The sequence below is a fragment of the Pleuronectes platessa genome, chromosome 18 (assembly GCF_947347685.1).
Source record: "Pleuronectes platessa chromosome 18, fPlePla1.1, whole genome shotgun sequence".
Lineage (NCBI taxonomy): Eukaryota > Metazoa > Chordata > Actinopteri > Pleuronectiformes > Pleuronectidae > Pleuronectes > Pleuronectes platessa.
This window is the reverse complement of record NC_070643.1, coordinates 19,811,055-19,822,372: the sequence shown is the minus strand read 5'-3', so window position 1 is coordinate 19,822,372 and position 11,318 is coordinate 19,811,055. Positions and strand designations below refer to the sequence as shown.

Below are 11,318 nucleotides of genomic sequence, written 5' to 3'. Positions count from 1 at the left end.
AAAATCTTCTTCAGGCTCAGTATTGTTCAGTCGTAATCTCAGAGTCAGGGAAGTTGTCGCCTCCCCCCCCACCCCCCCACTTTAAACAAGCAGCAAAAAAAAAAAAAGAAATCCTTTTTAAAATTTAGTTGATGAGCAAAGGAGAAATGTATTGCACAGTTGTCGCCGCTCCTCATAAATCAGATTAATTGTTGCAGATTTAGACAAAAAACAAGGCGAGAAAAAGTTATTAATTGATTATGAAACTGTTTTAAAGAACTGTTAAAAATAAACAGCTAAAAACACACAACCTGAAACAGAAGCCGAAAAAAACATGTCGCGAAAACGCCTTTGTAAACAAAAACTACTTTTTTGGTAAAAAATGATCGTCGATTTCATCAACAATTCATTTCTGCTTTCGTAGCCACAAAAAATAAAAAGAATATTGAAATGAGATTTAACAACAAGCCAATAACCCATCGGTTGAGCTGCATTATATCGTTGAGGACAGCCATGATTTTAAATACACTTCCATCGCAACACCTTGTTAAAAACATTTAATTCGAAGTTACCGATAATTGTCGTCGTCCTGTGAAAACCACGCGATCGTTATCAGCTTCGTGTTAAAGAAAGTTTCAGACAAAAGGCGACTTTTTAAAACTTTTAGCTTAAGAAAGAAGAGACGGCTCTCTCAGCCAGCAGAGGGAAACAAATCTTATTCTGAGAAACGAGCGGCGCGTCTCACATCTACCACATAATCGAGTTCTAATACACGGATATTATGTTCACACAGGGAAAATGAAGGAAAATCAATACCACTACATGATTTCTGAGAGTTCTGTTGATGGCTGCACTTGAGAGATGATTTAAATACATTGAGGATTGTGGTGAAAAGTGTTTGTTCATCCAGAAACCGGTGATTCTCAGCACACGCCTGCTGACCACAGATCACACACTCACACCGTGAGGAGCTCAGCTGACTGACGGGTGGGGGGGGGGGGGGGGGGGGGGGCAGCAGACGTCTCGTACCTTGTGTTAAAAACCCGACTCAAATACAAACATTATAATTTGATTCTTGATGATGGTCAGAAACTAGAAAGTCAGTGATTTGCAGAGGAAACTGCAAAGTGAAGCCTTCAAGTCTTTGAACGAGTGCAAAACAACCCAATGTTTGCTTTGATATTATTCTTTCAAATAATACAGGGTCTAAATAAAAAGCTACAACTACTCCACAAGAGAAGGACATTTAAGAAGAAGGGCCCTTTGGTTGTCAATATCCAGAAGGAAAAAGAAATATACAAAATAAACAGGAGAGCGTTTACTGCAGGAGATTTTTGATATTGAACAAAAGAAAATGAGGCCAAAGACCGAGGAGGAGGAGAAAGTTCAAATCTGTCTTCCCTTCTGTTTCCAAATCAGTGCCAGTCTCAGCCGTGGTGAGGTTAGCTGCCGAAAGGGGGCGGGGCTGCCAGACGTGAGGAACCTTGATGCGTTCAGTCTGTCACTCACAATCAGCTCCGACCCAAACGTCCGTCTCAGAACATCGACCGTCACACACCGAGTCGTCCTTTAGAGCAGATTCTAAAATGCGAGTGTGTATTGTTGGGGTTCTGAAGGATTTTTTCACGCAGTGCATCTCCATGAGCCAACAGGACGACGAACACGTTTTCCCTTTTAGTGTTAACGACATTCAGCGCAGCCGCTCCTCTACAGGAAGTCGAGCTCCAGCGCTTGGTGCAGGGACACGAGGTCGCCGTGAGTGGAGATCCTCCAGAAAGGCATGTTGTGCTACAGGGAGACAGAGGACACAGAGGTTAAGTCTCTGGTGGTAGATGTGTAATGATGGGCTGGACAACTTTTAAACAAACAAACAAATCTAGAGTTTCAAGGACTACTTGTATTTGAACGTAGAAAGTATTTCCAGAGGGTAAAGAGACTTGTAAAGTAGAATCCACCTGTTTTGCTGCAAACTCTTCGTCTCGACCGTCTCCGATCACCACGTAAGTAACTTTCTTCCCGAAGCGAGAAATGATTCTCTCAAAGCAACTTTCTTTTCCTGCAAGGAGAGAAAAAGATACAGCTTTTCTGTTAATGACGGACTTTAGCAGAGATATAATGCAGATTTTGGGCTCTGTATTGGGATCTGAACCTATTTTGGTTGCACTGTAGATGTTCTCGATGGGGAAGACGTCTCCCAGTCCGTAGAGCAGGACCTTCGCCAGTGCAGGGACGAGCTGAGTGGTGGTGACCAACACGTTCATGCACTTCCCCCTGGGAGTGGGAATCAGACGTCAATTTCATTTATAAAGTTAGAGTACACAGTTCTGTGGTTAAGCTTATCGTCATGAGTAAAAGTAAAATTCCTGAGTAATCCATGTTTCCCCCTGAGATTTATTCGTTAACATAGATAAATAAAACCAGAACCGACACGTGATCATGTTTTACAAAACTAAGCAGAAGCTCGAAGCCAAACTTGTGGTTGTGTCACAGTGGCTGTCTCACTCGGGCCTCAGGCTAAATATTCATCAAACACGGAGTAGGTTGTGTAAACAGTGAAAAGAACCAGTGTCAGCCATTCAGGAGAAAAACAGAACATGCTGCTTCACAGTATAATAAGTAAAGAGCAACACTGATAGTACTGATGTGTCGCTCTGACCTGGACTGGACGAGCAGCAGAGACTTGAGCGCCGTGCTGAGCCACGCGTCCGTCACGTTCTCGATCTCAGACTGAAGTCGTCCGAGCAGCTCCCGCTTCATCGGACTCAACAGACCTGGAAACAGTAAATATATCAGGGAGAGTAAACACACGCGCAGACACACAAGCTGCAGATTTATGACTTAAGCTAATAAAACTCTGGGGTTTATTTTTCTGGCCTACGTCTCCTTTTAAATCTCCAGGGTCCGGTTTTACAAAACAGGTTAAACAAACTTAACTGGCTCCAACCTTGAACTCTGACTCTTCAGAGTTTGTCTGTAAGCATCGACTTTAAGTCTCTGTTTCAGGTGGGTTCTTGTTTTTAAAGTTATTCCTTTATATGCAGACCCACCTCCAACACTTCCTTTGTAGCTGTTGTAGATCTCTTTTAGCCGGCGGTATCGGAAGGCCAGTTTACGCATCCACTCCACTCCCCCCTGGACTCCGGTTGTGGTTCCTGTTGCTCCTCCACCACTGGGACCATTAAAGCCATCGGCCAAGAAGTTGTAGTTACTGAAAAGCAGATTAAAAAAGAACTTGTTGTTTACGTTGACAGAGAAAAGGATGTAATACGGCTAAAGTATGAAGAACAGTGTGTAACACACCTCAGGTCCTGGCCATTGTCATCAGAAGCCACGTCCTCAACATGGACTTGATCACATTCCTGAAGGAAATCAAAAGGAAATAATCATGAATGTTTATAATCTAACATCAGACATACAACTGCAAGACTTCACAGGTAAATATATAAACAGGAAATGGCAGAAACTACAGTGTACAAATAGTAATGTTAATATAGAAAACAGGATTCAGGTTTGACTGGTTTATAATAACAGCCTCTTATTTCTCTTCTCACTGTACCTCCAGGTCATTGAAGAAAAGATGAGTGTCGGCCAGCTCGAAGATCAGCTCCTCCATCTGCAGACCCAGGTTCAACACCGTCGCTGGGTCCTGAACAAACACAATCAAATGAACAACACGAGTTCAGACGGTAAACTGTGTCACACTGTGTCACACTGTGTTGTGTTTTCCTTTTACAGAAACAAACCTTGCCAAACTTCTGTGCGTAGGAACCAGTGAGCAGTGAATGGAATATGATGATGGTCTCATCCAGATCCCACAGAAAAATACGCTACAAACAGAAGGGAAAGCATATTTTAATTGTTGCATTAAAAAAAAGAACACTATACCACTATAGTTCAGTTAGTGGCCAACCAGTGAGCTGCGTGGTTACCTCCAGGTCGCTGTCCGCCGGTGGGGAGTTCTCGGACTTCTTCCCTTTTCCTTTAGCTTTCCCAACAGAGTTCCTGCGGCCGACCTCGTCCTGCTCCCTGGCATCAGCAGGGAGCGCCACGCTAATGGGAAGAGCTGCTCCTACTGGGAGGTTCTCTGGTGGAGAGGCATCTTAGTATAAGATAACAGAACAAATGCTGATGAACGAGTGGTGACAAACTATTCAAATAAATACATATTCAGGAGTTAGTGTAGCAGCTATCACAGTGGACACAAGACAATAATCTAACACTGAATATGAATCATGTAAAGCGCTGAACTCACCTCTGGGAGGAAGTCCGGCTGAGGCGGCCTCCTCTGACTTCACAGCCGAGTATCCGGCCACACCCGCCCCCTGCTCGTCACTGCTGGCCAGCCCAGCCGGGACGTAGCTGGGAGGCAGAGTGTAGTACTGGGAGAACTGACTGGGACCCAGAGAGTTGTAGCTGCTGAATTCCTGCAAGAATATAAGAAAAGAAAAAGGGAAGATTGTGATTCTCTCTACCTTCTACTTCAATAGATATTAATCATACCAGCAATGAAAAGAGATGGAATAGAAAATATGTTTCTCAAGGGCGGAGTAACATTGGAATGACCTCCTGCAGATGCTTATTTACTTAAAGTCTTAAATATGGAACTCGGCTTGTGCTGTTCAGTAAACACTGCATGTTGACTTGGTTCTATTCAATACGCTATTGTGCATGGCTGCTAATCTATACAGACAATTCATCTGTCAGGATTTGTGATGTCAAAACAAAGGGTTTTAGCTTTTTGATTTCTCCCAGTAACACCAGCATAGCTCCTACCTGTTGGGTCGCTGTGGTGGAGGCCGTGGTGGTGGCTGTGGCTGAGGGGATGTTGGAGTACACACTGGATGTTGTAAAACTGGAGCCTGGAGACAAAAGGGAACTCATGTAGAACCGTGCCAGCAGGGGAACAACTCATTTCTACACAGTGATTGAAGTGACCAACAAAGGCAGAGGAGAAACAGAGCTGTGCTGCTGCGAAGACAAACTTGTTTATGTTCGAGTGCTTCTCGTATTTGCAGGGAGTGTGACAGCGTTATCTCGTGAGGCAGAGTGAGGTTGCAGCTTGCCTTGGCTGGGGTATGAGTAGTGCAGCTGGCCTGGCTGGGTTGAGGTATATGTGGTGCTGAAGCTGAGAAACCCAGGCTGGCCACCAGAGGGGGCCTCAGGCAGCCCTGTCTCTGTTTTTATGCCCGGCCACATAGCACCTGAAGATGGAAGAGAGCAATGGAAGCAGAAAATGTAAGATGCGGCGAGAGGAGTGGGCCATTGAAGACCAGGGCAAAGTTAAGAAACCAGTGAGGATGTGTGGGCCTTGTGTGTTTAAGCAGAGATCAAAAGCAAACCGATCCCACAGCACCGACGCACAGTGAGGCCTTTAAAAGCAAATGACCTAAGGAGTGATTGTGGTTTTAGTGAGCAGAGAGTGTTAAAAAAAAAGGAGGTTAGAGAAGTGGGGTGGGGGGGGACTAACCAAACGGTGGGAGGCCGTAGGTTTGGCCCGTCTGGGGGAAGGCCGAGTACACAGTGGACTGGACCAGAGGAGGAAATCCCATCTGACCGGTGTACGCCGTCACCGCGGGACTGAAACCGAGAGAGGGGAGTTAACATCAAACAAAGCTGCTCGGTATCTTCTATAAAGTGTCCTGCAGGTTTCAACATGTAACATTCAAGACTTTTTAGAATTATGTCAAGTGGGACAGACATGAAGGAATAGTCCCAGACTCATGTCCCCATACCTGAACAAAGGGGGTTAGTAGCAGAGTGGACAACACAACTATAACATCCACAAAACTAAAACACGACCTGTTCAGGCCTAAAATTACAAACATGTAATCTCAGACTTTTTTATGCTTTTTTAAAAACCCTGTACAACACTGTCTGAGTCTTTATGGACAATTAAAAAAATGTCTCCATCTCCTTTTCCACCTTTGATTCTCCTTTCTTGTCAGAACTTGGCGTCTACATCTCCCACAACACAGTGAAACCACTTCACTCGTGGATTCAGGTGTGTTAGATTAGCGGTGGCAGCGGTGGCCTCCAGCCAGATCTGTATAATGTCACCTGTCAACATGCTTCATGTCTATTCCACATTAAAACGTCATAAGTGATAAGGAGATTGGAATCTGTTCAATGCCAGGTACTCACTTGCTTCCTTGATAAACCTGTTGGGTGTATTCAGAAGTGCCCGTTGGATCTGTGGCTGTAAAAAAAAAGCCCAAAACAAACAGCGTCAGTTTGACAGAGGAGTGGTTGTGTTACTTTAAATCGCACCGTGTGTTGTTCGGACAGCTCATACCAGAATGTGCGTATGAGTTCATCGTGTCGCCACAGTCCTGAGACGCTGCTCCTCTGTTGATGTCCGACTGCTCCTGGTCGTCTGTAACCAAAGACGGAGGTTTTAGTGAAAAGCTTATTTTCCTGGAACATTTCTGTCGTTTTTTCACATCCTCTATTTACCTGGATCCAGCTGAGCGGTGGACAGCGCAGAATATGAGTTCTCCTGCTCTGAAGGACCTAAACCAGCAGCTGGACTCCCATCGCCCCCCAGACCACTGGAAAAAATGCACCAGAGCCCATTATGGCGCTTTTCTAGTCTTGATGACTCAAAGCTCTTTACAGTACAGTTTTACATTCACCCATTCGCACACACATTCATACAGTGCATCTATTCACAGCACTTTGTTATTCTATGGGGGGGGGGGGCATTCAGGGTTCAGCATCTTGCCCAAGGACACTTCGGCATGCAGATGGGTCAGACTGGGGATCGAACTGCCGACCTTCGGGTTGGAGGACGACCACTCTACCCCTCAGCCACAGCCGCCCTGATTATGATTGTATACAATCTACAAAGTAAATTAAGATTAGAATCAAAAGATAAAAAATAGATTTTAGAATAAATGACCAACCTGGAATCTTTCTCCAGTCCACCATCGATGTCAAGCTTGGCTTTCTTTGACTGCACACAAACACACACACACACAAAAACGTTTATAGACAATGTCTCTCTGCTGCTTCAGGGTTTTGATATTCATGTTTTCTCCTCCATACTGTCATGAGTACATTCACATTGATACAAAATATTAGATTAGCGTAGCTTGAACTCTACTTTAAGCCACATGAGCAATTTCATAAAAAAATTAAGCTTTTTGTCAAAAACAAAACAAACTGACAGGAAACTGAAAGAAGAATTACACTCAACTTTAAAGAGTGCATTTGCTCTACAGCATTAAAACTAAATAACAGCACATCATCAAAATACTGTAGGTCTGTGGTGTCATCATATTTTGATAAACATTCTGTACTGTGCTGCTAAACCGTATCTAAAACCCTAGAGGCGTATGTAGGTATGAAACAAAAATTAAAGAACTTGCCTCTTAAAATGTGTGGCACAATAATTTAAGCCATGTTCTTTGGTGTGGACTCACCGGCAGCTCCGGCAGCTCCTGCGAGTCGTCCATCTCTGCAGCGGAGCGACCCGACATGTCTGCACGCTCAGCCGACTCCCTCTACCTACACAGCCTGTCCGGACCCTGCACACGACCACAGGGACACACAACGGCACAAAATGAACGGCCAGGATTTATGCCTTATGTAGTTTTCTGATAGCGTGATGTCCCCCCCCCCCCTCCCCATTTGTCCAATAAGTGCTCATCGATGCACACCCCACCCCCTATCGCATGCATGATCAGCAGGTAGGTGGCGGCGATGGAGGACATGGGACACCCCCGGTCTAATCTCCAGCACGAGACCGGCAGGTGAGATACATGTCACCCTTTTGTGCCCGATGTCCCCGCCTTGCTTGTGTTTGCGGCGGGATTAAGGAATTGTGCCACCTTACATGTGACCGACCCTAAATTCAATGAAAACATATTCTCCAGAAGCATTAAGTGCTCAGGTGCAAGCTGTCGAATCAATAGAAGTCACCGGGGGGATAAGATCTAACCTCGTTCTGTCCACTGCTCGCTCAACCGGCCTTTCCCCTCGGCCGGGGAGAGACGGCACGTTTATCCAACTGACATAACGCAGACACAGAAAGAGAAAATAGGTCAGACGGCGAAATTCTAAATCCTACGAATGTGCCCGGCGGTTGTTGGCGGCGCACGTTCGGTATCGAAGGTGCGCACCTGAAATTGGCTGGACCGTCGAAGCATACGTCAAAAAACTTTTAAAACGTGATAAAATAAATATCTACACATGCTCAGAGGCTCTGACCCCGAAGCAGCTTCACTTATGTGAACGAGAGCCCAAGTGACGGTCAGCTGATATCAGTCTATCACAGGTACATCGCTATCAGCACATGACATCCAGGGATGGGAATCATTAGGTTACAGACACTGTTCATCAATATGGTACTTTAAAGAGAAACATTATCGCCATTATCTTTGTTTTTTATTATAAAAGGTAAAAAAGAAATGAAGAGAATCAATGCAAAGCTTTTTCCCCCCTCATATTTACTGTATGAAAATTACCATATTTGAGCAGCATAACAGTGTTGATTTAAAATAATCACCACTGTAAACTAGGTTGATTGATAAGTAGTAAATTAAACAATTTGTAAAGCAAAAAAAGGCATCTTTTCAACAAACTACCATTACAAATATTTACATTTACTGTCATACTTCGTCTGCAGCTGCCAAATTAATATTTCCAACTCTGTTCTGAGGGATTTGAAACTAAAACTCTGAATTTCTGACCATTTTACACTGAAATTTGGAAACAAACGAAATCCGCTGGCTAATAGAAACTTCTAATCATCAACCCATGCCTGTGTGATTCAGTTAGTTGGGTGTGTGTGGGGGGGGGGGGGGGCTGCAGCCTGGGACCATGCGTAACATACCTAGGGCACGTTATCTGAAACACGAGCTTTCCCTGAATGATTTAACACGATCGCTTGTGATTACGTCCTCGCACGTGAACATTTACATCTAGAGGAGAATCTCCCCACTTTTCTGACAGAATAGAAACCATTAAAGGGTTCGTCCCACTAGCTGTTACCACCAGTAACCAAGCCAGTGTCACCTGAGGAGCATCCTCGCCCTGATACAGGAACCTTTGCCTCAAAGGTTTTGTGTCTTTTACCAAAAGGGAGGAGCATCAGGGCCGGAGGAGAAACCACAGACCAGGGACACATCGGTTAATCTGAGGCCACGGATAATACGAGTTCAAAGATGGAAATGATTTGGAATAAATCCTCATTTATTTGACAAACAGAAAAGGTCGTGGAATTATCCCAAAGGATCCTCTGTGAAGAACCACGTCATTGAGACATACTACGGGAGAAATTATAAGAAATATTCACAATTAATATGCTAGACTGCAACGATTACTCCAAATTATATTAGCGTTTTAGTTTATTTAGTTACACATGTCGGTTAAAACTTCTCCAAGTCACGAGATATAATTAATATTTTCACAATATATATTCTTATTAGAAATACAGATATATGAGAGCAGTTATTGATGTATACTTTATTTGCTGTAGCCCTAATATTATCATTATTGATAATATATCAATATTTTTTAACTATTTGTTGAATTCTTCACATTCAAACATTTAGTTGACCCGATGCATGTTTATCAATTAAACGTTTAAGTCACTAAAGTGTTCAACAAGGACCAGATTTTGGTTTCGAATGTCTTGTTTTGACTGATCAACAACCTCAAAATCTCTGTTATCATGTTTATGATCAACTAAATAAACATAAAATCTCCACATTGGAGAAGTTAATAAAGCAACTATTCAGCATATCTGCTTTTATTAAGAAAGTGATCAGAAGGACTGTTCGATTATCAGTTTAATCAGTTCTCTGTCGATCATCTAATCGATTAATTGACTGATCCCCGCAGCTTTCAACACAGAGACGTGAAACTAATTTCCCTTTATTGTGGTAAACATGGTAAACTTTGTCTGGACAGTGATTTATGATCATAACAATACTCTCGTCTATTCCCGACACTCATGTCTTCATCGGCATGTCTTCCAGCAAATAGCCGAGCCGAGGACAGTTCGCTGTGAAGGTGAAGTCTGACACCGGACTAATCTCTGGAAGCAGCCGATTCCTCCGGGTTTGATTTAAACTCAAAACAACACATCGCGTTAAACGAGGACAACACGTGTTTACTGATGTGTAACTAAAAACGATTAAACCTCACAACACGTAGTACCCCGGCATTTAGACGCCACCGGGCGAGCTTTGCAGTAGCAGCGTTAGCATCCAAATGCTAACTGTGTTACTACACGTTATAGCTACGGTATAAATGTAAAATACTCCGTTAGCTTGAGATTACTTAACGTACACGTTAGTATCGCTACGATGGCGAAGGAGTAGCCGCCGGGACTTAGTTCGGCCCGGTCATGAAAGTTTCCCGCTCCAGGGATTAGCCGGGACCTGCAGCCATTGGAGTGGGGCTCAGAAATGGCAGCGTGTGCGCGCAGCGGCTAACGGTGGAGCTAACAGGGAAGCTAACAGTGAATCCCCCCAGCACCGACACACAACACGGACGCGCGTCAGTCTCACCATCGAAGGAGCGAAGGACGAGCGTCTTTATATCCTCGTCTTCATGCAAATCCACAGACTCAAGCTTTGTCTGTTGTTAGGGAGCACTATCTGGCAGGAAGCTGTGGTGCAGGTCCACTGCGCATGCGTGAAGTGACTCCGCTTTGGCGCGACAGGTGAGAGGAACTAATGTTTTTTATTTAAACTGATGAACTATGAGGTTAAATGTCCATAAATACACGTCAATGTCAAATAATGATTAAATAAATGTGTAAACTGAACTTTAGAGTCATATAGAGCTAGCTGAGTGTTTAGTTTAAACAGGCTAACGACTAAATTCAAGCTAACGTTTAACTTTGGATGATATTAAAAATGTTCTTCTCTTATTTACTGTCGAGATATTGTAGAAAATATCATTGATTCAATAATGTTTATTAAGACATTGTTAAAATAACATAAGCTAACGCCCCTTCTCGTATTGACTGTGGAAGATGTTCAGATATTTATAAGATGTTTGATTAAAAGGCTAAAAAGCTAAAGAAAGAAAGAAAAACTGTAAATATTTCACACCTGGGAATCTGGCAGCAGTAAATTGTATACTTTACCTTTTATATCTATCATTTAACTATCAAAATAGTTGTCAATTAATTAGTTATAGATCTAAACTGTCTCATTAATTGATTCATTTAAATTATTCCAGTTGCCAGTTGCTTAAATTGACTTGTGTCTTTATTAAATGTGTTAATAAACCTAATAACCCTAAACAGGATATATGAAGATAGTGTAATACTATAATAGTGTAAATAATCCTTACTTGCAGTCCTACTGTAACATATAAATACTTTT

General features: G+C 43.2%; 1 protein-coding gene across 4 annotated transcripts; it reads right to left on the bottom strand.

Moving 5' to 3' along the window:
• Positions 1-979: 979 nt before the first annotated feature.
• On the bottom strand, positions 980-10,613 carry eya3 (EYA transcriptional coactivator and phosphatase 3). Of its 4 annotated transcripts, XM_053446820.1 has the most exons (18): positions 10,494-10,613; positions 7,401-7,505; positions 6,882-6,931; positions 6,433-6,527; positions 6,272-6,352; positions 6,121-6,175; positions 5,447-5,556; positions 4,753-4,838; positions 4,232-4,403; positions 3,909-4,078; positions 3,723-3,806; positions 3,536-3,625; positions 3,280-3,338; positions 3,027-3,187; positions 2,636-2,750; positions 2,129-2,250; positions 1,935-2,035; positions 980-1,767 (listed from the first exon to the last, which is right to left on the bottom strand). In XM_053446820.1, the coding sequence occupies exons 2-18, from the start codon at positions 7,455-7,457 to the stop codon at positions 1,687-1,689; spliced, it is 1,689 nt and encodes a 562-aa protein (XP_053302795.1). In that variant the 5' UTR covers positions 7,458-7,505; positions 10,494-10,613; the 3' UTR covers positions 980-1,686. The 4 variants fall into 4 exon arrangements, with proteins under 4 accessions (XP_053302795.1, XP_053302792.1, XP_053302794.1 ...); XM_053446817.1 differs by having other exon boundaries at positions 1,935-2,250; XM_053446819.1 differs by having other exon boundaries at positions 1,935-2,250; positions 3,909-4,063.
• Positions 10,614-11,318: the final 705 nt, after the last annotated feature.